Source organism: Gossypium hirsutum, chromosome D05 (assembly GCF_007990345.1).
Source record: "Gossypium hirsutum isolate 1008001.06 chromosome D05, Gossypium_hirsutum_v2.1, whole genome shotgun sequence".
Lineage (NCBI taxonomy): Eukaryota > Viridiplantae > Streptophyta > Magnoliopsida > Malvales > Malvaceae > Gossypium > Gossypium hirsutum.
Window position 1 is genome coordinate 4,572,057 of NC_053441.1, and position 27,941 is coordinate 4,599,997.

Below are 27,941 nucleotides of genomic sequence, written 5' to 3' on the forward strand. Positions count from 1 at the left end.
AACATCACCACATTATTATAGCATAAAAAATAACATGGTGGATTTTATTAGCATGTTGCATATTTTATAGTTTCAATCATAGGTGGAATTGAGATGATCCATATACTTCAAAGAGTACCTGGAAGAAGGAGATTTTGATAATCTTAATGGTGTAGGTTCAAATTCAAATGATAGTGAACTTAGACAAAGACTAACAAATGATGATAAGAACCATATGTTAAATATTAAAAATGGAATAACCCAACAAATATGCACTAGTGTAACACCCCGATACCTGACCCGAGCGAGTCAAGGCACTTTGATGTCACATTCGTTGTCAAATTGTAAAGTTAATTAATGTAGATCATTAACTCATTTTAGTAATAATTAAATTTACAATAGAACTAATTATGAGTTAAAGGAACTCATTAAAACATCCACAATTGATCAAAGGCCAAATTGTAAAGTTTATAAATAAATTATTGAAACTATAAGTATGTTTGCAAATGTGGTTTGCTAATATGATGATTATGGTTGATTTGGAGTGGTTTTAAGTAGTTTTAATACATTTTGAATTGGTTTTAAGTGTTGAGAAGAATATAATATATTGCAGGGGGTTTAGTGAACTTTTAAACTGATTTTTGCCAAAATTTACCTAAGCTATCGATACCAAGGCTTTGAAATACAAAATTTCCAAAACAGAATGTGATTTTGGTATCATTTTTGTCATTGGTATCGATATCGGAGGCTAGGTATCGATACCTAGGCCTAAGGTATCGATACCTTCATCAACATTTGAATTTTCAAAGTTCCAGAATGCTATTTTGGTATTGATTTTGTACAGTGGTAGAGATTTTTTTTAAAGGTATCGATACCTTTTGTTTTGGTATCTACACTTTTCCCCTCTTTTGAGTAAAAACAAAGCTAAAATAATTTTCAAACAAAATCTAACATCATACATTTATATTAACAATTTTTGGGTTAAATAAGTTAATATATGATGGATAAATGTTTAAATTATATAGAGTATAACCAAAATCAATTTAGCACCAAATATAATATTATTATACCGAGTTCATACGATCAGACCGAGTATAAAGGTGTTGCAGGGTTCAAGGTAAAATATTTTTAAACTATGAAAACATGACAAAATCTCATTAACCACGAAAGTAACATTTGAAACATGATAGAATTATTAGTCGCAATAAATAAGTCATTACACGTGGAAAAAATATTTAAATTATTTTTAAATAAAAACAAAAAATGTGTAAAAATTTAAAATAGTAAATTTTCAAAAATATATCTAAATTATTAAAAAATCTAAAAATCAATAAATATGTAAAAATATTTCTAGAAAGATGAAAACAAAAAATTCAAAAAACACAGTATTTTAGAAAACAAGAATTTTAAAAATAAAAAATACATAAAGTAAAAATTAAATGGAAAAAATTAGAAGTACAAAGAAAAAAGATATTGTTCTTAATTATCAGAAAAAATAAAAACTCCAACCGGTAAATGCCCTTTCCATAAAGCGAAGCGAAGAACCCTAAGTCTTCGTTACAATAAAGCTCAACTAAAAACAGGCAAAGCCCAATCGACCCCGAGAAAGCGGAGCCCACACGGCCCAGAACATTCTTTTATTGTATGAGTTTTGAAAACCCGAAACTTTTCCTTTCCCACAGGTTGCAGTCTTTTGATGAAAAAAGCAACCATGATGAGAAATATACTTCTTTAAGATCTATGGTTTCACTTATGAAAGAAATTAAAGATTGATTTTTGATGAACTGCAATGACTTTACTTCCAACGTCTCTACATGCAAACTTCAATCCCAAAACCCAAGCTTTTGTTTTTTCTCCGTACAATCGCAACATCGGCCACCGGCAGCTACAGCACTCAAATTGCTGCGTCGGAACGCGGCTTCCTTACCCTTCTCCATTCTTGCAACACATTCTCAAACCTCCTCCAACTCCAAACCCAAATTCTCAAATTGGGTTTCCATAACAACCCTTTAATTCTCACCAAATTTATAGCCAAATCCTCTGACCTCAACTCCATTCATTACGCTCATTGCTTCCTCTTTTCACCCCATTCCAACACCGATTTCTACGATGCTTTCCTTTTTAACACTCTTATCAAAGCTTATGCCCAATCTGGGGACTTGAAGCTCAAAGCTTTATGGGTTTTCAATTTCATGCTTGAATGCCAAGTTTTGCCTAATAATTTTACGTACCCTTTTGTTTTAAAGGCCTGTGCTGGCATTGGGGACTCGAATTTAGGCAAGTCCGTTCATGGGTCATTGTTAAAATTTGGTTTTGATGGGAATAATCATGTTTTAAACACATTGGTACACATGTATTGTAGCTGCAAAGGAGGGATTCAGATTGGTCGTAAACTGTTTGATGAAATGACGAAAAATGACTCAGTTCCTTGGAGCGTTATGATTGGTGGGTATGTTCGTTTGGGGCGATCGAATGATGCAGTTGACTTATTTAGGCAAATGCAGATACAAGGTGTTTGCCCTGATGAGATTACAATGGTCGCTGTTTTGTGTGCTTGTACTGATATAGGTGCACTTGAACTAGGGAGATGGGTTGAGTCTCTTATTGAAAAGAGAAAACTGAACAAATCTGTAGAGCTCAATAATGCGCTTATTGATATGTTTGCCAAGTGTGGTGATGTTGACAAAGCTTTGAAATTGTTTAGGACCATGAATGAGAGAAGTATTGTTTCTTGGACCTCTGTCATTGTTGGTTTAGCCATGCATGGGCGTGGATTGCAGGCTGTTTCTTTGTTTCAGGAGATGATAAGAGATGGGGTTGAACCAGATGCTGTTGTTTTCATTGGGTTGCTCTCTGCTTGTAGTCATTCTGGATTTGTTGAGAAAGGAAAGGAATATTTTGATTTGATGAGGAAGGAGTTTGCTATTTTGCCTAAAATCGAACACTATGGATGCATGGTAGATATGTTATGTAGGGCAGGACATGTTAGAGAGGCAGTGGAGTTTGTTCAAAAGATGCCTATTGAGCCAAACTCTATTGTTTGGCGAACATTGGTAAATGCTTGCCGTACACACAGTGAACTCAAGCTAGGAGAGAACCTTGCCAAACAACTAGTACAAAACGAGCCTACACTCGAGGCCAATTACGTCTTGCTTTCCAATATATACGCAAAGATGTCCCATTGGGAGGAGAAAACCAAGACTAGGGAAGTGATGGAAAAGAAGGGGATGAGAAAGATCCCAGGGAGCACTATGATAGAGCTAAATAATAAGATTTATAGATTTGTTGCTGGAGATATGTCTCATAATCAGTTCAAGGAAATATTTGAGATGGTAGATGAGATGGGGAGAGAAATGAAGAGGGCTGGATATGTTCCTTCTACTTCGGAAGTTATGCTTGATATCGATGAAGAAGACAAGGAAGATAATTTGAATAGGCATAGTGAAAAACTGGCCATTGCTTTTGCTCTTATGAATACTCCACCAGGGACTCCTATTAGGATTGTGAAAAACCTGCGAGTTTGTAATGATTGTCATTCTGCCACTAAGTTTATATCAAAGATTTATAATCGAGAAATTATAGCAAGGGATCGGAGTCGGTTTCACCATTTCAAGGATGGTTTATGCTCATGTAAGGATTTCTGGTAACAAAGGACAAGGATGAAAAACTATGTTACTCGAGTCTTCTTTAATCACCAAAGTATTTCAAAGTAGTAGAACTCCATTGGAATGGAGAGTTCTTGTCTGTAACATGCTTGTCTGGTTAGTTTAAGGTACAAGAGAAATAAAACAGTTCACTGTTTTTTTTATGCAAATCCTCGCTTGAATATCATGCTTTAGTAATGAATGCTGACCAAATTTTATCAGAATATAGATAGATATTCCTCAAGGTGAAAGTTAGGTAATCCCAATTAACGATATTGAAGGTTTGAAATGCTGCCAAAATTTTAGGTCACTACTCACTAGCCAGTAGACTGGAGGAGACATGGGGTGTGAAACTAGTTAAAAGCCTTAAAAAGCAAGTCATTGAATCAATTCATTAACTCAAATTTTGGCTTTCAACCAAGGGTATGAATGAATATGTGAACTTAAAATGGATATCCAAACCTCCCCTTTCTCGCCATTTCAGCCAAACTTTACTTGTTAGCCGAAATTTATTCGACAGGGAGCCACTGCCATAGGTAAATCTGTTCAGATACTACCAAACCAGCATAAAAACTGAAATCATGCTCATAATCCAACGCAACCAGGTATTATTCTCCTTGCTGAAAAAGAATCGACTCAACCACTGCAAAGAACTACAAGGAATCCCTTGCAATCTTCTTCATTTTAAGTGTCTTTGCCCCATTTGATTCACCATGATTATCCATCAGTAACATATAAAGCATTACTAGTTTCTTTAGTAGGTAAAATCGTTTTCATTCACCAACAACAAAGTTTATGCGGCACAAACTCTTTTGTCTAGTGGTATGTGCACCTGCGCACCAGCATCAAGTCAAAATCATAAGCGTGAAACTGGAAAATTATAAAGTTTTGGGATTAAATTATGATCTAAGAAGCCCACTTCAACTACCAAGCTCCATTTTATCTTAGGAAGATTCAACCGCTAGTGCCCAACGACAGGGAAAGAAAGGATACTTTTTGAGCATCTAATGCCCTTTTTGCCTTTCTTTAATCTAGGATGGTTTCCTCCATGGCAGGACCAAATATTTTTAATGCGAGTTAACTGTGGTGAGAAAATATCAGACTGAACAATCCTTATAACAACCTCCAGCAACTCACAGAACACGGTTGTGGTTTTCCTGTATCAAATTCTAGGAATTGAGAAACCAACCCATACCAAAAGCCATGGGGGACACAAGTAGCACAACAGTCTACAAGAGGAACTAGCTCAGTGTTGAAAAAATGAACCATAAACTCATCTTTTGCATAACTAGATACAAAAAAGCCTGGTGCCTGCGGACCTTTCCTTTTGGCACAAAAGGGACTATATTAGAAAAAGGCAGTTTCAATATTAGATTGAGTTTACGTCACATATTTGGACTGATTTCAAGGTAAATCTAATTTGTCACAGTACTATGTCATGCCAAACCTAGCTAACATGTAGGAATCAGTACACAAGAGGGCGATTTCAAGGTAATCCAATTCTTATGGTAGACAACGTCATGCCAAACCTTGCTAACATGTAGGAATCAGTAAGCAAGCTGCGTTATTAGCACTGCCATTGACAACACTTTCTCTAGTCCCTCATTTGTGCTTCAGAATCATTACATATCTCAGAATTCATAACTCTCCCAAGACCTAAATTTAAAACTACGGGGAAAAAAACAAATAAAAAAGAGAATCTACAAATTAGATCCAATGTATGTTATTAATCAAGCTGTGAGCGAAACATTGAACAAAACAAAGAAACCAGATAATAAGGAAGAAACATATATAAAATAAAATAAAAAAGCATTAAAACCCCGTGAATGGAAGGAGTACCTACGGTAATATTTGTCAACATCCCAAAAGGAAGAAGACATAAAAATTAAATAAAAAACAACAGAGTACAGGGCATTTTAGATTGTTCTTCCTCTACTAACATACATTAACCTGTGAAATAAGCAACATATGTGAATCGCAATCCCCTGGTATTACTAAGAAATGGCCATAATAACTAGTCTATGGAACGGAGGCCTAAAAACACAACATACCAAAACCCAAATGCAGCCAAATGGGGCAAAAGAAATCCGATCCCCTCGTTTCCTTTTGCCCTTAAATGCAAACCTTCACGATCATCACCCCAACCACTGTCCCTTTAGCCCTTATCTGCTACCTCCTTCCATATTTCATATCCTAAAATTAACCACCGACAAGATCTAATTCTGAGATTCGCTCTTTTTGTCAGTTCCCTCACTTTCCCTTTCCTCCAGCAACCTCCCACCTTCCTCGTCAGCTTGTGCAGCCTTCTTTTGTGCTTCTTTCGCCTTTAAAGCCTGTAACTTGGAATGATTATAATAGGCAACACCCAAAAATGCCAGACCATACCCAAACAAGTTGATGGGTGTTACGGTATCCTTAATAACAGACCATGAGAATGCAATCAACAACCAGTCCTTGACAACCCCAGCTACATTCATGGTCAAAGCAGAAGTCTTTCCAACAAGCAAGAACACAGCAAGATTAAGTGCAAAAGCACATAAAGAATTGGTCCCAAAAATGACGAAATTGAAATGGAAACTGGATGTCTCTTTCAAAACTGGGAGCTCAACAAAAATCCATGGCACCAACAAGAAAACGAAACAGCATGGCGCAACATAATACAGAGAAGTAATCGGATTCAAGGTGATCCCTTTAGAAGTAAGCAAGATCTGGATCATAACCAACCTGGTAGCCTCAAAAGCAACGGCTCCCAGCTGCAACATCACTCCCCAGGTATCAAATTTAGCTTCACCGTAAGCAGCAATGGCGACCCCTAAAGAGATCGACAACATGTTGGCCATAGTGTCAGTCTTAAAGCCCTCTTTTTAAAAAGAACCCCAATGGAATAAACGGCAACAGGCATCAGGGCTTTGAGCATCTGAATAAAGGAAACAGACAAGTAAATGTAAGCGGAGTTAGAGAGCCAGAGGCTGAGAGAGTAAAGAGCACCGATGGGGACAACGGAGGAGAGATAAAGCTCTCGAGACATGGAAACGGGCTCGACGACTTTGAAGACTTTGATGAGGAGGAAAGCAAGGGTGGCACAGAAAGACATGTGAATCATGGTTAGAGAGATGGGGAAAGGCCAATTGTACATCTTCTTGTCGAGGATGTATTTGTTGTAGACGATGACGGTGAAGCTGAGGAAGATCCAGATTGCAACATAGGTGTAAGAGAGAAGGATCTTCTTGATGACGCCGTCGCTCAAAGACCCGCCCTTGCCCATTGTGTGTGATTTGGTTGATTGGGGAGATACCCAGATGGGGGAAAATGGTGGAGGAGGCGGCGGTGGGGAGGGTGAGGGTGAGGAAGGGGTCAGAGCGGATTATAGGGAAGGAGTTTTCTCTGTCTTGACTTTTTGTGTGTGAGCGGTCGACTGATGAAAAGATCTGGGATTTTAACGAAGCAAAAATGGTAACTTCCTTCGACTGTTTCCGTCTGTCGATTGGGCCTCTTCTTCTTGGGCTTTTCCATGGTTTCTCTTTTCATAATATTATCCTAATAATTTATTTGCTTGTAATTTTCACATCAATAAATTGGAAATTATTTTTTTGATAAATTCCTAAATTACAAATTTTCACTTTTAATCTCACGACTTCATTTTTAAGTCGACAAAGAATGGAGTTTTCATATCTTTATTTAATTTCATAAAATTTCCGGCGCTGCATCAGAAGCGTGGTAGAAAAAGACTTTACGGATAACGCTACAGTACCAACTCTAACAAAGTCGCACCCTAAATTAGGCTTTTTGTTGTAACGCCTATTTTTCATGTCTGTTTAATTCTCAAAATTTAATCATTTCGTAATTTATGATTTCTTGTAATAAATTTATTTTTAAATTAAACATGAATTCTTACATAACCATGAATAATTTTAGTATTATAATAATAAAATCTAATCGATTTCTTTTTTGCCATTTTCAATTCAAAATTGTTAAAAAGCTTTTACAATATCTGAATATGTAATTTGGATAGGATTAGGTTCCATTCCTCATGAGTACATACAAAATTTTAAGTCTAAAAGTAGCTCACTATTTCAATTTACAACCAAAAATCACTTTAATAATTCCATTTTGTTAAATTTAATCCTACTTGGTTGATTGAATTATTGTTATCATGTCGCGGTTTGATTAAAAATTTTTCATATACTCCATTATTTTACAAAATACAAATACATATTTATTTTTTTAATAATTTTATATAATATTTCGATTACACCTACTAATTCAATCCCAACTTAATTTTATTTTTATAATGTCACAAATATTTTTTTATGTTTTTATATAGAAAATACATGTAGGTGACGACCACATTATATTTATAAATCACATTTAAATTTTATTTTAATCTTTATAATTTCATTACATATATCATCCAGTTCTATTTATGATTTTAGTCAAGGGAGTTGCAAGGAAAGGAAAAAAGTTTTGAAGTGGGGAGGGTAGATTCGGAGATGGAAAAACCTGCGCGTCCAAAGTCCAATGAGATTCATCACGTGGGCTGCATGCGCTTACGCTGCGCCTTATTCACTGCCTTTTCCACGTGACTGCCGCGTGTCTCACCACTTCCCCATCAGTTTTTTTACTCACGCTTGCTTTTCGCCTTTTTTGCCTTTTCTTTTTTCTTCCCAAAATGATAATTTTTAATTTGTTTTCCAAATGGATTTTCATTGTTTTCTTTTCATTTCTTCCAAATAATTAAATTAAAAGTCTGAAGTTATTATACTATAATCATATTGTGAAATAATATTTTATAAAAATAAATAAAATAATATTTTTTATTTGTTATTAAATTTATATGTGATTTACTTGTAACATTAATTCAAGAAATTAAAAATATGACACTTTTATATGTTATTTAAAATAATACTCATTAATTAAAAAAGATACACAACATACCGTGTTAAAATTTTCACTTTTAATTAACGAGATATTATTTTGTATACAACACAATAATCATTTCATATTTAAAATAATCAAATTATCGGTTATAAATGCTACATTAATAATATAGTGGTTCACGTTTTTCCTTTTTAACCATACTAAAGTTAATGTCGTGCTTACGCAGGGAATTATATCAAATAATAAAACTTAATTATAAATTAAATTATTTTTAAATAATAAATTTTTTATATAAATAGAGGATAGAATTCCGATCATCACTCCATATAAAATAAGATTTTAAATAATAATACCCATTTTATATTTTTAATTGTAAATTGTGAAAAGAAATAATGTGTTTGTAAGCAAAAATGTATATGAGTCGAAAATTAATGAGCAAGCGAGCACATTGAACAAAATATTTAAATATATGCAGTGATTGTTTACTCTAAAAAAAACTTTAAATATATCATTTAAAGTAAAATTAAGAATATTACTATTAGTTATATCATATTTGTTAATAGTTATAATTAAATGAATGGTAATTTAAGAAAATCAATTATTAAAAAAGTGTTTTACTTATAGAGTGAGTTAAGTTCAAATATTAAATCAATCAATAAAGATTTAAAAAGTGTATATCAAATAATATTTTTTATACAATTTTGACCGTTTGAGGGGAAAAAAACTTTAAAGTTTGAGTATCTTTCCCTAGTTTTCTTCTTCCATCCCACCCAAACAAATAGAAGAGAAAAAAAAAAGGAAAAAAAGGCTAACGTGTCAAGATAAGAAGGTAAAACATCTATAGTATCTTACTCTATCTATAATTATAGAAAATTTTCCTTAAGGAATGCAAAAATGGTGTCCAAATCCATCACCAAAGGGCAGATGAGTAATATAAAAGCCTTCTTAGACTTTTCCATTGAGTAATGCAAATAGCAACGGGAATTGGTCGTTGTTTTCAAGACCAAATCATGTTCACACACTTGATTGCTAAGAATAACTATCCACTTTTCTATGTAAATAGATGGAAATCCAACAAAGAAGAAAACAAAAATAGACAGACATAACAATAATAATATGAAAAAGGAATGAAGTGGTCAATTTGGAAATAGTTCTTACCATGGTTGGAAATTCAATATTGATTACTAATTAGTAATTATCGGTTATTAGGAAATCAAATAAATAAAAATTTTATTTTATGATTTACAAGTCAATGCAGACGCATAATTAATAATTAATTAAGCTTTGAAGATGCGAGGCATGTACTTGGAATATTACTTGTTTGTTGAGACGTGGGTGTTCTGTCTGAAAAATAAAATTAAAAGTAAAAAAAGAAGAAGCTTTTTTATTATTTGGGATTAGGCGAGAAATATAATTAAAAAAACACTTTTAGCTGGCAAAATATGACATTTTTTTCTTAAAATAATAAGAAAAAAAAAGTGTGATATTTTTGGAGGTTTTTTTTTTTGTTCGAACAACTTCTTGGCGTATTGAGAAAAAATATATTTGGGGGAGTTTGAATATTATTAATGCATGTTAAAGAGTCCAATATAATACCTAACCTAATTTATTGTCTCCATGGAACCTCCATATTTTCTTCTTTACAAAATTAGTAAAATTATTTAATGGGCCATATTTCAGTTTTGATTTCACTTTCAATTCCACTTATTTCATACTCTTTTTCTTTTTGTTGTTGTTGTCATTTGGATGCACAAGGAACAGCTGAGTTTGAGTTGGTCATATTTTATTTATTATACATCTGACCCCTTCTCTTTTAATGCTTTGCCAATTTCAAACTCTTCCCTTTCACCTCTTTATTGAGAGGAGAGAAATCTTCCCCCCCCCCCCCAAACGTCACTTACTTATTTATTTTTTCCATAAAAAGTATTAATATAAATAATTTAAAATTCCATACTTAATTTTGGATAAGTTTAAAAATATTATTTAAATTTGAATTTTTAACTTAATTTGGAATTCATTGTTATTATAAGTTTTAATTAAGTATGATAATTGATGCCAATTTTGTGCAAGCGGTTTCGCCATTATTATTAATTAGACAATTAGTTAATTAATAAATTAATGTCAAGATGAGAGAGAGAGAGAGAGATCAGATTGCACCTTGGTCTCATACGATGAGTCAAGCATATTCTTTTTTTTTTTAATTAGCAAAAGAAAAGTATGTAATTATGAATTAATCGTGACAATACTACTAATATATATATATATGCATGTCCTCGAGTTTTTATTAATTTAAGTGTTTAGGTCCAGTATTTAAAGAATACCCATTATTGATTGCTTGTAATGATTCTATATGCTAGTGCATAGGTTTGTAGAGAAATAGGGTTAAACATATATTAATCGATAATTATTTTACTGTGCCTTAATTTGATCGGCATAAATTTTGCTCTTAATGCAAGAGGACGTGAATTTGAGTGTGTTAAAAACTTATAAATAGGGTTACCAAATTTATAAATCTTTTTTTCAACGAGATTTGTTCGTGTGATAATAAATTAAAAACTTAGTCAAACAAAAAATAAAAACCATTTTAATTGAAATTAATAAGCATCTATTAAATTTGTGGGCAGTTAAAAATCTATTTACATAATTATTAATGGATATATATTTAAGGGTTAGTAATAGTATTTAATATATTTTAAAATATTTATATTGTGACACTTTAAAAGAATATAAATAGAGTTTTTAAATACGTATATTTTCCATAAAGTATAGAAAATTCTTAGTCAATATCAATATACATTGACTACACAAACCTAGCCAATAAAATAATCATAATCGATGATTAATGGAGAGCCATTAACATGACCCTGCTCTCGATATGGGGCAACGAGCACCTCTTTTTCATTAACGAGGAGGCCAAGTGTGAAGGAATGGTTTGCTGTCAATTTATTGAGTCCCTACAAAGATTAATTATTGTTAAAAATTTGGTAATTTTAGGTGATGAGTCAGAAATTCCAAAGCACTTTTATGAATACACATGTAATTAAGGAGAGAAGGTGCCCCTGCCCCGTATGCTAAATGAGTAAATGTCTGTGTAACTGAATAACTTATGTTAAGGCTAAGTAATCGATCCAGACATATATGTCGGGTACACTTAAATTGCGACAAAATTTATATTGAATACTGGTTAATAGAATTATTAACAGAAAATTCTGAGCAGGCAGATAACCATTTTTCGTTCAAAGATCTTCTGCTTCTCTGAGTCATTGGTGTGGTTAGATTCATTCAGTTTCAGACAACGCCTGGAAAGTGAAGCTAAGTGATTATAAAATGGTTGAGCAGAAGCTTCACGTCAGTCACTTTCTGGTCCTACTGAACCTCAGAGTAAACAAAGCAACGCCATTAATGTTTGTTGTCCTTCCGAGTAGGACAGATTTTCATTGTCGGTGCTTCAAAATGAAGAAAAGTTTTGACAGAAATTTTTTTCTGTACTTCTCTCAACTAAAGCTTAGGAGCAATAAACCCGGGTTCGACTCCCGGCAAACGCATTTTTAATGTAAATTTTTTAATATTAACGGGAAAGAATATATATTTTACATCGATTTTACTCTCATAAAAATGTTGGGGAAAATGCATTTATTTACTTTTAATCCCTATAAAATCGAAGAATCTTGCGCGTCAGAAATCGCATTGAAGAACAACGTCATCGGCTTTTGATGAGTCAAGTGAAGGCAACTGTGGGGCACTCTTGGACTCAATATTGGTTGTGGTGGTGGAACCAGAGGAAGAAACTGTTATATAAACAGCACTCGGTCGTGATTCTGGCAAATCCATTAAAGGTTCATCAGGGTTCAGGAATATTTGAACCACTTTCCTTATCTTGGGACGTTGTGTAGAATCAGGATGCAGGCAAGCAAGACCAACTATTAATGTCCTCTTTACTTGTTCTTCATCAAATTCACTTTCTAGCTTGGGATCCACACAGTTTAGCAGTTCATTTTGACCATATGAATTCCATACATAATCCACTAAGCTGTTTTCGTCCATAATTCCCTTTGATCTTCTCCCACAAACGACTTCAATTACTACCATACCGAAGCTATAAACATCAGATTCCGGCGTTGATTTCCCGGTGAAGCCTAATTCTGGAGCCAAATATCCTGGAGTTCCTGCTAACATGGTTGTCACCGAGTCATCGTCGTGGAGCAACCTTGCTAGCCCAAAATCACCTAGATGAGCATTGAATTCCTCATCCAACATAACATTGTTAGGCTTAACGTCTCGGTGAACGACGGGGTTACTGCTGTCTTCGTGGAGATAAAGCAATGCCGATGCTAATCCTGTTAATATCTTGAATCTAGTATCCCAATCGAGAAATTGCTTGCCGATATAACGATCAAGGCTCCCGTTCAGCATGTACTCGTAGACCAAGAGGTGATGTTCGCCTTCATGGCACCACCCTTGGAGTTGCACTATGTTTTTGTGCCTTAGCCTCCCTATGGTACATATTTCCGCAAAGTACTCCTTCTCACCTGTTACGTGCATGTTAAGAAACCATGAAAAGTTCACAAAACTTGTTACTAATGAAATAACAAATCATGCTCTATAATTTCTGACGTATTGCTAAGTAGAAGAAACCTTGTTTTGAAGTTGCTGAAATCTTCTTAACAGCTACGATTGTTGGGGGATCATCTTTCAAGGATCCTTTGTAAACACTTCCAAATCCACCAGTTCCAAGCAGATTTTCCTTACTGAAATTATGAGTAGCCTTTGCAAGCATCTTGTGGGTGAACATTTTCGGCACGTTTGCCGCAGTTCTCGATCGGATTTCAATATCAACTTTCTGCTTAACCATCTCCTTTTTCCTTTTTACAAGTCTTCGAAATGATGGGAGAAAGCATATTAATACAATCAATAATCCCATGATGAGAGGAACAACGATCAACAAAATAGTTTTCATCTTATCGTATTTGGAGCCATGGTTGTTGAGATCCGGCAATGGAATTGTTGAGAAAGTCCAATCAAGGACATGATGGCTCTCCGGGACTCGGCCAGTTGCTGCAGTGAAGCCAACAAAGACACTGCTTGGAACTGTGTCTTCCATCTCAACAAAGTGGTTAAGTACGCTCACTAACATGTCCCCAGAGTATGCCATAGATATCTCGAGCAACTTTTTCCAACCGTGATAATCGATCCTAACCTTGATGTTTCTTCCACTTTTAAGATCAATACCTGTAGCGTTAAGGCTTTCAGCAGCAACTGGGTTAATTATACTTATTGTGTCGATACCAATGTGGTTTGCATCTGGATCCCATTCATTCTTGTAAGTATCCAACTCCACAGCTAACTGCTGAACCACGCCACCTGAAATTTGGTATGAAATTGGTTCTTGATTACTTATAAGATGTAGTAATGCAAAAAGGATGAGAGATGGTGCAGATTGTGAAATTACATAAAAACGTACAAGGGAAAGATTTTGTATAATGTTTTAAAGGAGATTTTGGGCTACCTTGAGTTGATGGGCCCAAGATGCCAAGATATGATCCAGTGCTGGAAGGTGGTGAACTTGCATTATCTTGTGCAAAAATGAAAGCCATACCATCCCCAGAGACATTAGAATTTGGGAAGGGAGAAATCCTGATGGTAAAGGTGGTGGAGAAAGAGGCTGGCCAGGCAACCACAGGGTGGTGGAATAGAACCCGACCAACCTTCTCTAGTGGTGAAGTTGAATTGTTGTTAGGCTCTGGTGTCAGGCTCAGGTATCCATTGCCTGCAGTCACGGAGCCCATGCAGATTAAGCTGCCATTTGTGCAACTGTTAGGATCAAAGGACGGGAAAGAAAAAGTGTGTGGATCAATAAGAAAGGTTGAAGAGGCTTGGTCTAGGAAGGTATAGAGGAATAGCAGCAACAACATGGTTGCAATTGCAAATTCGTAAATGGAAACTACAATATAAAACAAAGGTTAGTTTCCATTGCAACGAACATATATACAAGGGTGAAATTTTGATGTTTATCTTGTCCTTATCGTTTGTTTTCATGAAGTTGGAATGTTTTAAAGAAATATTGCAAAATAAATTATATTTGAGAGAACTTTCCAAGCAGAGGCAATCAAAATTCATTTTTCTGTAGTCATACGCAAGCCAGTAATAACCAGTATCGTTTGACTCAAACAAGAAATGCAAGTGCTTGTCTTTTTCAGCAAACTTCTAAATTAGAGAGAGAGAACAAAATCTCATTGGACTTCCTTTCTAGCAAAAACAAGATGTCCAGGTAAATAAAAAGAAATTCTATTGTGATGATAAGGATCTATTCCAAATATTAATATTTCTTGTTCAAACCATTACTCCTCATTAGAGCCTTATTATAAAGGGCCGAGCTAGAATAAGAACAGATATTGGGCTAAAATAGACGTGCAACGTGATATAACATCCAAAACAAAACCCGCGATCATCATTTTTGTAATTAGTAAATCATAATGAGCTTCTAATCTAACTAATACAGAGAGGTAGTTACTATCTCCAAATTATAACAGATACTAAAATATAGCATGCAACTCTATAGCATAGTGAAAACAATGTCCTGAAAGGGAAAATTTTCCCAAAAGATAAAGCTGAATACCAATTTAAGTTCTTAACAAGGCTACAATACTCTCTTAAAAAGTTAAAACCGACCGGTACTGCATCTGCTGCTCCTCCCAAGCAACTGATTTAAAAGCATTCCATATCTGAGAACTACACGTGGCCTCCAGCAAACCACACAATCAATTCCTGATTTAGACTAGAAAATTAGGCTGCTGCAGAACGAACTTCCTTCATGACGGCACTACAGCAACAAATCATATAGCATTAGAAAATATTTCGGTTCCCACCCAAGAAAATGATATGAAAATAAAAACTGACATCCATCATAACGCCAATATATCATACTGAGAGAAACAAAAGGAAGGTACTTCAATGCTACGTAGTTAGGCCAACCAAATACCAACAGCAGCAATGAGTACAGCAAACCGAAAACTTATTAAACCAAGCAAGAATGGAGAGATAAATAATGCCTTGAGATCACTGACAAGAAACATAAATGTCCTACTAGTTATATAAAATACAGATGGACGACAAAAGGAAACATACTGTATGTAGATGTATCAATCTGCTCAGGAAGCTCCTTTATATCCACCTCAAACCTCTCTTGGACCTGCAATAGATTCATTAAGTTGATTAGAGGATAAATCGCGGGACAAAATATGTTCGGAAGTTCTTAATACCAACCTGGTTGAGCACATCAGAATCTGAAGCAGAAGAAACAAACGTAATTGCAAGACCCTTGGTGCCAAACCTACCAGCTCTGCCAACCTGCAATAAGATCAGCTATTATTACACATTAAATTTAAATAGAAGCAAGACTAATATGATAATGCAGACAGATCAAAACTCACCCTGTGCAGGTATGTATCAGCAGAATCAGGCATGTCATAGTTGATGACAATGTTAACACGTTCAATGTCAATTCCCCTTCCAACCAAATCTGTGGCCACAAGAATTCTTTTATGCCCCTCCTTGAAACCCTTGTAGCGAGTTAACCTACAAATCATCAAAAGTGAAACCACATAATATTTAATCAAGGAACATTACCTTCTGGATACTGGAACAGAAAAAGAGGCCTGAGTCAATAAGTAAACATTACACACTCCAGCAAGATGCTAAAACAAGATACCGAAATTTGGGACCACAGGAAATCAATAATACTACATAAACTCAAAAACCAAAAGAAAAAGGAACTATTTTAACTTGACATTTATTATGCACTCTCTTTTAAGGAGAAAAAAGGAATAAAGCAATAAACAATCATGTCGCATTAATGTTCCATAGACCCAAGTGCTAAATCAAAACATTTACTATAACAGAATACACAAAATAAGCAACCAAACCACCATACTTGGAGAACACGACAAAAAACTGCCTCAAAACTTTTGACAAGGATCCTTATACAAGATGGCCCTTAAGTCATTTATTTTACAAGAATATAAAGTTTAGCCAAAGTGTTTCCCATTCAAAATTGGACAAGGTAGCAAGAATGAATCATGATGACATGTGCAAACCTTTCTTCCTGGGACATGCCAGAATGAATGCATATGGATGGAAAATTGCACTCAACAAGTAACTTGTTCAACTCAGCTGCACGGTTCACGCTTTTGACAAAGATAACAACTTGGTTGAAGTCCAAAGCATCAAGAAGGTCATTCAACTTGCGATTTTTCTCCATCTCACTCAATTTGATATAATGCTGTCATTGGAAGCATTTCTTTTAAATAAACATTTAAACAATATCTTAAACAAACAAAATGCCAAGGGAGGACGAGTCAGCTTCATAGCATACCTGTACAAGACCATGAAGGGTCAACTTGGCCTCATCATCGACATAAATTTCCATTGGCTGAAAGGAACAAATGTCACAGTAAATCATATTAGGGAGCTTCGTCAAGCAAATGGAATCCAGTACGATATGAATAATGGATGGACATCCTTGAATTGAGATTCTTGTCCATCTGCCTTGCCTCCTCGCAGATCTGTTACTTAGTATTCTATTACATGACAGACACACACCCCAAACAAGGAAATGCCCAACCCTTCTTACCAACCCACTCTAAGCCCATATCAATAGCCTAAATAGAGAACTGATTAAAATTAAACAAAAATAAAGAATCAGCTCAAACAAATCAACTAATTCAAAAACCTAAACAGTGCAAACCTATGACTTAACATTAATCTGCCCCATTCAATCTGCATAACCAATGAATGACTAGATGAAGCAACTGCACGCAAGTAGCACCACTGGGAAAGCATATAGAGATGGACCCACCAGTCGTAAAATTTTACAGAACTCTCAGATGAAGCTGGGAATGAATTAAAAAGATACTAAATTCAAGTAGAATTGGCCATGAAAAATTACATCTTGCATAAATTTCTTGCAAACCGGGCGAATTTCTTTGCTGAGCGTGGCAGAAAACATCATAACTTGTTTATCATGAGGGGTCATCTTGAAAATCTCCTGCACATCTCTCCTCATATCTGCAGAAGTTATGTGGAATAAATACCAGAGGGAATAGCAGCAGTAAATTAAACACTGAAAAAACTAACACTTATCTGGCTTCAGGTCAAGAAAACCATACCAAGTGATTCAAGCATTTTGTCACATTCATCAAGAATGAAATGTCTCACATTCTTCAAAGAAAGATCCTTGTCTCTAGTAAGAGCCAATATCCTTCCAGGTGTCCCAACAACAATGTGGGGGCATTCATTTTTCAGTAGATCTTTGTGAACTTTGATGTTGACACCTCCATAGAAGACAACAACCTTGATATCAGGCAGATAAGTACTGAACCTCTCAAACTCGTGACAAATCTACAAGAGGACAACAAAATGAGTTGGGACGTATGTCTTATAACAGGAAGCAAACAAAGCAAACTTTTATGAGCACAAAGTTTCCAACAATCGATGCAGATCATTTTCTGACCTGGTAAGCTAACTCCCTTGTATGGCATAAAACAAGGGCAATAACTTGTCCTGGACTAGGTTCAATTTGCTGTAGTGTTGATAGAACAAAAACTGCAGTCTTCCCCATCCCTGATTTAGCTTGGCAAATGACATCCATACCCAATATGGCTTGGGGAATGCATTCATGTTGCACTGGTGTAGAACCAAAGAGAAGTGCATCGAAGGAACCCGTAGTAAGTAAAATATAACCTCCGTGACCCATTTAATTGAAACTTTATGATAGTGGTATATTACCTGCAAAATAATGCAACAAAGGTTCATATAAGAAAAATCGAAAAGCAGCATTTTGCATACAAAGCACCACACACTAGAAATATAGCGTAACAAACAGCCAAAAGAACAAGCCATCTATAAAATTTAACTTCATAACTGTAGCTTTAAAGGTGGAACTGTATATAAAGGCTAACAAATATAAAAAGGGAAGGAGAGTCAAAGATTTGCCTTCAGAAGGGTGCTCAAATCCAGAGTCAACAATGGCCCGAAGAAGCTCTGGTTTCAAAAGGAAGTCTCTGAATCCTGAACTGTGAATGCCAACATAGCCCCTACAAAGACAAAAAAAAATCAACAAAATTAGAACGACAGCCCCATGGATCATTTACCAATTACCACCGTAAACAAAAGCAGAACAAATTAATATTTTTTCTTTCTCCAACCAAAGGAAAACTAAGTTTGTTTCATAAATATTAAATAGCAGTTGAATAAAACAAACGGAAAGCGAATATTTGAAATAAAGTCAAACTCACTTCTTGCCGCCCTCGCCATTGACTTTAGCAGTGACAGAGTCAGGGGCTTTCTCTTCTTCTTCCTCGTAATCAAGAAGCTCCTCCTCGTAAGCATCGTTGTCCCTTGTTTCTCCCATTTTTCTACAAAATCCCAATAAAACAACAAAACGTTAGGGCTTCAACAAAAATAGAATATCGAAAAGTAAATAACCCGAACAAGGGTTTCAAAGAGAGGTAGATTCGGGAGCTTTACCTTTGAACTTAACTAAAGCAGGGAGAAAATTGAAGGTACTAGGGCTAGGGTTTGTGGTGTCTGCAAAGCAAAAAGGGTTAGCTATTTAAATGTGAAAAATATATATATTTTGAGTGTTCGTACTCGTGGCGAGAAAAAGATGGGGATTTTGAGAGAGATCTTTATACACAGCGGAAATTTTATTTTATTTCCCCAAATGCCCTAGCTTCTTTTTATTAATTACCATCTCCTGCGGCTCTGCGCTGGACCTAGATGGCTGCTGACGCTATGGTACATACAAGCCCATTTTGGGCCCAAAATTTTCCCCTTTTAAAGTCGGTATTAAATTATTAATTAAAGGGTAAACTACACTGATGACCAACTATTATTTTTTTATCTTTTAATTACAAAATGTTATTAATGTTTACTTAATTATTTAATTTTTCTTATTTTAATCGTTGACTATTAAATGGAGTTTACATGAATTTAAAAGAAGAATAACCATCATATTAGATATTTAAATCATTAAAAATTAAAAAATTATAAATAAAAAAAATTCCAAGAGGTAGTTTATTGGTTGATTGTTTATTTATTTTGAGAATAGTATAAATTTAATATAGTTGTAAACAGAAACAAAACCGGATACGATGATTAATATTGTTTTTTTTAATTTATTGATTAATATATTAAATTATTTAATTTTTAAAATAATTATTTAAAAGATTATTTTTTTAATTAAGTAATTCATAATGCATGGAAGAATTATTTATAACATTAAAATTATTTAAAATGGCACTAGGGCACTTCTTGGCTCTTGCTAAGCCTAGGGGTGTTCATTCGGTTAACTGACTAGTTAACCGACCCGAAATAGCATTAACCGGATTAATCGACCTTTCAAAATTTTTAACCGTTAACCGAACCAAAATTTTTTTAGAAAAAATTAAACGAACCGAAATTTTTTCGGTTAATTTGGTCGGTTAACCGAATTAACCGAAAATTATATATTTTTATTTTTGGTTAAAAATTAACCGAATTAACCGAATTACCCGAATTAACCGGATTACCCGAATTAACCGAATTGAATCACTACATAATTAAATTATTTTTAGACTTTTAGACTTTAGTTTTAGTTTTAGTTTTAGTTTTAGAATTTTATTTTTATTTTTATTTATTAAATTATTTGTAATTTTTATGATTGGGTTGAGTTGGGTAATTGGGTTGGGTTGAATACTTGGATTTGGATTGGGTTTAGGTGAATAGTGGGCTTATTTATATATTATAATTTTATTTATTAATTTTTTCGGTTAAACCGAAAAAATTCAGTTAACCGACCGATTTCGAACCGAATTAACCGTTAACCGGAAAATCTAAAAATAATTAATCGACCCCCGACCGAAAAAATTCAGTTAACCGACCGATTAACTGAATTCGGTCGGTTAACCAAATTTTTTTAGTTTTACTCGAATTTTGCACACCCCTAGCTAAGCCTTCCCTGTTGCATCAAAATGGCATCTACTTCCTCTTTAGTAATTAGATGTCCTCGCGATGATATTGCTGTTGCAGATGATGTCTCCTTCGACGGAAGCGAACTTGTATTCATTTAACGATGGTGGATTTTGCAGCGGAAGGGAGCATTTGTTTCTCTTTCAATTTTTATGATGAATATCTCCTTCTTGACCAACCTTTGCTCTTGGCTTGCTTCCCAAACAGTGCTTCAGTTATTTGGTGAATCTTGGGCTCGCTTTTAGCTTTCAAGTTGGTCTCTTCCACTAATGGTGTTTGTAGGGGATTTTTTTAAGTAAAGAAGAAGATAAATGAAACAAGAAAAGAAAAGATAAATGTTGTATTGTTATGAAAAAGAAATCAAAATTACATGTTAGTATTTTAGTAAATTAAATGACGTGAATTAAGTGTTAATGTATTTGTTTTTATCGATTTAAACATTCAGATTAGAATTTTTTTTTAACGGAAAATGGTTAATGTGTTGAACTTGGTGTATTAAGTGTAATATTTTCGTCAATGTACATTTGAAATTTTCGAACAAATTGATTTAATAAAATTATCCATAATTTACATTAATATCCTTTGCATATTGTACTTAATGATTTTAGAATGTAAAACAAAATAATATATCATTGATCTAACATAATAAGATGTGAGTTTGAACATATTTAAATACGTTTATCCTCCTATTTAAGAGTTGATGAGGAATAATGTTTAATCTTAAGCACTGTTGCAAGATTCCTTAAATGTGTTTACCATATTTGGAGTTAGAATTTTCAAACATTATCACAAGGTATTAGTCTCATATTTCTATAAGTGTTAAGTTATCAAAATTAACTCTAAAATCACTTGTTTTTTTTATTATATAATTTTACAATATTTTAATCAATTTCAATAATGTTAAGTTAGAGCAATTCAAATGTGACATTTTCCTTGATAATTTTATTGAAATTTTATATTTTAGTATTTTATTCAATTTTGATTTTTTTACTTAAATAAAATATAAATTCAGTTACAAACACTCCTTTCAACAAGCGTTTCACTTTCACACACTTTTTACCACTTGATTATTATTAATTTTTCATATTACTTAAAAAATAATTTTTTTTGAGTTTCCAACAATTTTAGTTGATGATACAATCAGATTTATAAATTAATTTCAATATTATACAAGTATTAATATATAAACTGTAATAAAAATAAGAATTAAGACAAATTATATGAAAGAAACTAAACTGGTTAAAAGATTTGATAAATAAGACAATTTAGTAAAGTTGTTAAAAAAGTTAAAGAGTCTAAAAAATATATATGAAAATATGTTTAAAAGTATCATAAATAGGAGAATTGAGTAAAGTAAATTTCAAGATTCTCTCTAAACATCAAAATTTTACGATGGAAAAAAGCGCACTCAATTTTAATCCAATTTACCTAATTTAAATTCTACTAATAAAATATTTCTTTTGTACTCAATACAAATGACAATAAAAATGGCAAAAGCGGGAAATGGAAACAACTTCTCCAGCAAGTAGTAAGAAAAAAAAAGGGGGGGAAAGACCTGAACTGGAGACTAAAGTTCTATGTCTTTCTCCTAAACAACTTCTTCGTGAAGTGCTTAAGAATCAAGACACGATAAAAGCACACTTGTTTATATACTGGGTCCATCCCTCTAACTCTAAGCTCACTCCCTAAAACTCACAAATACTTTGCTTTCTCTTTCTCTCACTCCTACTCTGCAAACGCGTTCAAGTTGCTTCTCTTCTTGTGTCAAACCAATACGCTTTCAGGTTAGCAGATTTTTCTGACAACCCAATTTTCTTTTCAAGTTTAATTTCGTTTGTTTTCTAACCTTGCAATGACCACATTTTGTTTTAGAAGGGGTTTCTGTTTGAAATTAAAATGAGAAACTGGATTTGGGTATTTCGATTTTTATCACATCATGTTAAATTTGAAGTTTTATTTTTCTTTTTTCTTTTTTCTTTTTGATTTCTGTAATTTGCTAAATTGTCGATTTGATTGTTTGGCTGTATGTGGTTTAGCAGAAGATTAAAAGGTTGAATTTGATCTTCTGATTAATAGACACAGGGTTGACAATTAAAGTGAGGCATCATGTTGTTTGTTATGGTCTCTTTAAGGTTATCCAAGCTTTTACCTAAAACAATGCAAGAAGATGAATTTCATACTACTAGTGATAATTGGAATGGTTTCTGTTTTGCATCAATTAGGTATATTTCGTACGGTTAAATTACGAATCCTCGATTAGGATGTGGAATTTAAGGATAAGGGCAGAAAATGAAGTCTATATAGTATACATGTTCCATAGAATAAGGGTGGATCGTTTCCATTTTCCTTTGTTATTTCCTACTAAAGAAAAAGAAAAAAAAAGGGTTAAATCACTGTTCTGCTATTAACGATTCTTCAATTTGTTCCGAGAACATGAAGAAGTTACTCCATAAGTTTCGATTGCACGATACATTCTGTTTCTACCATTGTCGAAGCACAAAGCTCTAACCTTTGAAACTAAAGTATGTAGTTTGTTTCTCAGTCCAACTTAGTGCTAATGCATTTTCAAAGATACCATGGCTTGAATTAACTTTTTAGTTCCATTATTTGCTCACCTATTATGGGGCACTTAAATGGCTTGAATTCCATGGGTTGGTAGCAAATTGATGCCTGTAATTTCCCGCTCTGGATAAAATGCTTTTGAGAGGAAATTTACCTAGTATTGTTGCTGAGTATGTTAGTGCTAATCCACTTAGTCGCTGCGGAGGTTGTTGTAAAAGAAAATTAAGGCTTATTTTCAATTGACTAATATAACAGAAGTCTGTGTGCTGACTTCTTAATTTGTGTTCTTTTTCTCTTATGAATATGTTGTGTCTAGTTTTGTTTCAGGAGCTTATTGGCTTTCAACCCGAACTGGTTAATTTTCTGAAATATATGGAGTTAGAAGGGAGTGTAAAGGAGACTGTGGTGACACAAGTTAGTGTTGGTGGATTTGACCGACATGTCAAAGCCAGAGATCTGATGAAGTACTTGGAGAATGCAGTTGGCCTTGTCTGGAGGTGTAGACTGAAGACCTCATGGACACCACCAGAATCGTATCCTAATTTCGAAAATACTGACACTACTGTTATCCAAAGAAAAGATAACTATAAGAAAGTGGAGCCCCATGCCTTTGTTCATTTTGCTTCACCGCAAGCAGTGACTTGGGCTGTGGATGCTGCAGGTCGTACTGAGCTTGCTTTCAACAATCAGCTGTTGAAGGTTAGTTTGGGGCCTGAGAATCCTTATTACTTGAATCGACGGAGGAGGGACACAACACCCTTTAAGCTACCTGATGTCTCCCTGGAGATTGGAACACTGGCTAGTTGCGATGAATTCATTGTTGGCTGGAGAGGACCTCCTTCTGGTGTTGAGTTTCTTGTGGATCCATTTGATTGTACCTGCAAATTTTGTTTCTCCAGAGATACAGCCTTCTCGTTCAAAGGCACAAATGAGCATGCTGTCATAAAGTGTGACTTTAAGGTTGAATTTCTGGTTAGGGAGATCAATGAAGTTAAGCAGTATTCAGAACCGACGGGTTTTGTAGTGCTCTTGCAGCTGGCTTCGTCACCTTGGGTCTGGTATAGAACTGCTGATGACGACTTTGAAAAAACAGTTCCATTTGGTCTGTTGGATGATGATGATCAGTGGATCCGGACCACTGATTTTACTGCAAGTGGAGCTATTGGTCGTTGTAATACATACAGAGTCCTAGTCCGTCCTCGTCATGGTTTAAAGCTGAAGAAGGCCATGGATTATCTCAGAGAACGAAGAGTACCAGTGGAAGATCTCAGATCACAACTTAGGATCCGTGATGAACCTGATTTTGGGAGGTCCATGTCTGATCACTTCTATTATATTTACAAGGAAGGGATTCCTTTTGAAATAATGTTTTTGGTTAATGCTGTACTGCACAAAGGCATATTTAATCAGCATCAGCTATCAATGGACTTCTTTAGGCTACTGAGAAATCAATCAATGGAGGTCAATGTGGCTGCACTAAAGCACATCTATTCCTATAGGCATCCAGTGTATGATGCCTATGAGAGGCTGAAAGATGTTCATGATTGGCTGTTGAAGAATCCCAAACTCTTTAAGAGCCCTCCACAGTTGGATGATATTGTTGAAATCAGAAGATTGGTCATTACTCCAACCAAAGCTTATTGTCTTCTTCCGGAAGTTGAGCTTTCTAATAGGGTTCTTAGGAAATATAAAGATGTTGCTGATCGGTTTTTAAGGGTCACATTTATGGATGAAGGCATGCAGATAATGAATGCAAATGTGCTCACTTACTATAATGCTGCAATTGTAAGGGATGTGACGTCTACCTCTTTTTCTCAGAAAACGGGAGTGTTCAAAAGGGTAAAGTCTATTCTAACAGATGGATTTTACTTGTGTGGTCGCAAATACTCTTTCCTTGCTTTCTCAGCCAATCAATTGAGAGACCGCGCTGCATGGTTTTTCGCTGAAGATGGGAAGATAAATGTGCTTCAAATTATAGGTTGGATGGGGAAGTTTACAAACCGGAATATTGCTAAATGTGCTGCCAGGATGGGTCAGTGCTTCTCGTCAACGTACGCAACAGTGGAAGTTCCTTCAGGACAGGTTAACATGCACCTTCCAGATATAAAGAGGAATGGATACGATTTCTCTGATGGGATTGGCAAGATCACTCCCGATCTTGCAATGGAAGTTGCTCAGAAATTGAAGCTGGACTTGAATCCTCCTTGCGCTTATCAAATTAGATATGCTGGTTGTAAAGGGGTCGTGGCTTGTTGGCCAGAAGAAGGTGATCGGATCCGTCTTTCTTTACGGTCCAGTATGATTAAGTTCTTTTCTCACCACACAACACTGGAAATCTGTTCTTGGACAAGATTTCAGCCTGGCTTCCTGAATAGGCAAATTATTACATTGCTTTCAACACTAGGTGTGCCTGACGAAGTATTTTGGGGAATGCAAAATTCCATGGTTTCTAAGTTGGACAAAGTCCTTGTGGACACTGATGCAGCATTTGAAGTCGTTATTTCATCATGTGGTGAGCAAGGGCATACTCCAGCAATAATGTTGAGTGCAGGTTTCAAGCCTCAAACAGAACCTCATTTACGAGGAATGTTGACTTGTGTGAGAGCATCTCAACTTTGGGGCCTTAGGGAAAAATCTAGGATTTTTATTCATTCAGGCAGATGGTTAATGGGCGTTTTGGATGAACTAGGTGTACTTGAACAAGGTCAGTGCTTTATCCAAGTGTCAAATCCATCTCTACAAAACTGCTTCCTCAAACATGGTTCTAGGTTTGCTGAAACAAAGAAAAATTTTGAAGTAATTAAGGGGCTGGTTGTCATAGCTAAGAATCCTTGTCTTCACCCTGGAGATGTAAGAATTCTAGAAGCAGTTGATGCCCCTGGTTTACACCATTTGTATGACTGTCTGGTCTTCCCTCAAAAGGGTGAGAGACCCCATACGAATGAAGCTTCTGGAAGTGATCTTGATGGGGACCTTTATTTTGTCACATGGGAAGAGGCTCTTATCCCCCCTAGCAAGAAGAGCTCACAACCTATGCAGTATGACCCTGATGAGCCTCGGGAGTTGCATCGCCCAGTCACTCATAAGGTAACTGTTTGTTCTGTTTTATTATTATCATTGAACTTTTATGAACCTGTGGTTTTCCGGAATTGTTTTTATCTTATTTCCTTTTTTCCAATTTGCGAATTTCCAGAATTTTTTTTAATTTCCTTATTCTCAATTGCAAAATACAAGTACCAGCACATCTTAATAAAACCAACAATTTGTTCCTACAAAACAGTATTGTTTTCTAGTATGGTACTTGGAAGCTAGTATTGAAAGGAATGTTTCTAGTATGCTGTCTTAATGTTGTAATGGCACTATGTTGTTGGGTTGAAATCTGATCGACAGACTGTTTTTGAAATGGTTTTTCTTGTCACTGGTAACTGTTTGTGTTGCTATAATTTCCATAGGGCAATGAGAAAAACTGTGGCAGTAACACTAGGAAGTTCTCAAGTATAACATACTAATAAAACAGGAAAAGCAGGTTTTGGATTTATATCATGGTGAATACCTTATTATAATTTCCTAGTGTGCTAAAGAGGAAAAGAATCCTCAAATGGTAGAAACTGGAGCACAATTGTGGGAATATAATCTTGTATACAATATATCCAAAAGGGGGGTCATCAGTTTATATTCTGATGAATGAACTATTTTTAAGTTCCAAGTAGCTGAAAGACATAATCTTTTGACTCTTTGGTTTCACATTTACTCTACAGGACATAATTGAGTTTTTTTCAAAAAACATGGTGAATGAGCACCTGGGAAGTATCTGCAATGCACATGTGGTTCATTCTGACCTTAGTGAACATGGTGCTTCAGATGAGAAATGTATACATCTCGCAGAGTTAGCGGCTATTGCTGTTGATTTTCCTAAAACCGGGAAGATTGTGTCGATGCCTGCTCAATTAAAACCACAACTTTACCCAGATTTTATGGGTAAAGAGGAGTTCCAGTCATACAAGTCAAACAAAATTCTGGGAAGACTATATCGTCATATCAAAGATGCGTATGACGAAGATGTCTCTAAATCTTCTGAGCTCAATTTTGGTGCTAGTGACATCAATTATGATGCAGATCTTGAAATTACAGGATCCGCTGACTACATAGCTGATGCATGGGCTAAAAAGTGCTCCTATGACGGGCAGCTGATTGGACTACTTAAACAGTACAAAGTTAAGAGGGAAGAGGAGGTCGTAACTGGCCAAATCTGGTCCATGCCCAAATATGTCAGTAAGAAACTAGGGGATTTGAAGGAGAAGCTTGGTCATTCTTATGGTTCCCTCAGGAAAGAATTCAGACAACTTTTTGAGAACATGGACTCCGACTGTGAGCAGCTCAATGAGGATGAGAAGAACAAGTTGTATGAAAGAAAGGCTTCAGCATGGTACCAGGTCACTTACCATCCTGAATGGGTTCAGAAGACGTTAGAGTTCCAGAAGCCTGATGGCAATGAAGGTGTTGTGATGTTAAGCTTTGCTTGGATTGCTGCTGATTACCTAGCTCGAATAAAAGTTAGGCACCAGGGGACTGAAAATCTTGACTTTGCTAAGCCTGTCAACTCTCTAGTAAGGTACCTAGCCGATCGAATATAACCAGTATTTGACTGTTTTGGCAGCAAATTCTTTTGCTGGATCCGGCTTCTTGGTCGCAAAGCCACTCTGCCATTTTGAAAGATAAGTTGTAATGTTGGTTTGTAATGCAGTACATCTCTGCTGTTACCCTATTGTTGCTATGACCTATTGTGATTGTTCAAAGATGATTTTCCATGCTTTGTATGAAAGTAATATTTTTCAATTTTCTTGCTTTGCTTGAATATAATCATGGTCTTGT

The 27,941-nt window shown here is 35.0% G+C and overlaps 4 protein-coding genes and 1 pseudogene across 6 annotated transcripts; 2 read left to right on the forward strand and 3 right to left on the reverse strand.

Annotated features, from left to right (window-relative positions):
• The first annotated feature begins 1,640 nt into the window (after positions 1-1,640).
• LOC107906886 (pentatricopeptide repeat-containing protein At4g21065) lies at positions 1,641-3,785 on the forward strand. Its single transcript, XM_016834027.2, has one exon. It carries the CDS (start codon positions 1,794-1,796, stop codon positions 3,624-3,626), a length of 1,833 nt encoding a protein of 610 aa, XP_016689516.1. The 5' UTR covers positions 1,641-1,793; the 3' UTR covers positions 3,627-3,785.
• A 1,678-nt stretch (positions 3,786-5,463) lies between these two features.
• On the reverse strand, positions 5,464-7,221 carry LOC107906885 (probable sugar phosphate/phosphate translocator At4g32390; annotated as a pseudogene).
• Positions 7,222-11,827: 4,606 nt separating this feature from the next.
• LOC107906883 (L-type lectin-domain containing receptor kinase IX.1) lies at positions 11,828-14,772 on the reverse strand. The gene is made up of 3 exons (XM_041093220.1): positions 14,008-14,772; positions 13,137-13,862; positions 11,828-13,030 (listed from the first exon to the last, which is right to left on the reverse strand). Exons 1-3 carry the CDS (start codon positions 14,411-14,413, stop codon positions 12,177-12,179), a joined length of 1,986 nt encoding a protein of 661 aa, XP_040949154.1. The 5' UTR covers positions 14,414-14,772; the 3' UTR covers positions 11,828-12,176.
• Positions 14,773-14,922: 150 nt separating this feature from the next.
• On the reverse strand, positions 14,923-19,177 carry LOC107906884 (DEAD-box ATP-dependent RNA helicase 15). 2 transcript variants are annotated; one of them, XM_016834023.2, is made up of 12 exons: positions 19,026-19,177; positions 18,794-18,913; positions 18,492-18,592; positions 18,010-18,182; positions 17,666-17,897; positions 17,446-17,564; positions 16,873-16,929; positions 16,595-16,779; positions 15,932-16,076; positions 15,765-15,848; positions 15,627-15,690; positions 14,923-15,321 (listed from the first exon to the last, which is right to left on the reverse strand). In XM_016834023.2, exons 2-12 carry the CDS (start codon positions 18,907-18,909, stop codon positions 15,311-15,313), a joined length of 1,287 nt encoding a protein of 428 aa, XP_016689512.1. In that variant the 5' UTR covers positions 18,910-18,913; positions 19,026-19,177; the 3' UTR covers positions 14,923-15,310. The 2 variants fall into 2 exon arrangements, with proteins under 2 accessions (XP_016689512.1, XP_016689514.1); XM_016834025.2 differs by lacking the exons at positions 18,794-18,913; positions 19,026-19,177 and having other exon boundaries at positions 18,010-18,284.
• Positions 19,178-21,969: 2,792 nt separating this feature from the next.
• On the forward strand, positions 21,970-27,905 carry LOC107906882 (RNA-dependent RNA polymerase 6). Of its 2 annotated transcripts, none has more exons than XM_016834018.2 (3): positions 21,970-22,291; positions 23,386-26,156; positions 26,828-27,905. In XM_016834018.2, the coding sequence occupies exons 2-3, from the start codon at positions 23,442-23,444 to the stop codon at positions 27,701-27,703; spliced, it is 3,591 nt and encodes a 1,196-aa protein (XP_016689507.2). In that variant the 5' UTR covers positions 21,970-22,291; positions 23,386-23,441; the 3' UTR covers positions 27,704-27,905. The 2 variants fall into 2 exon arrangements, with proteins under 2 accessions (XP_016689507.2, XP_016689510.2); XM_016834021.2 differs by having other exon boundaries at positions 22,005-22,291; positions 23,397-26,156.
• Positions 27,906-27,941: the final 36 nt, after the last annotated feature.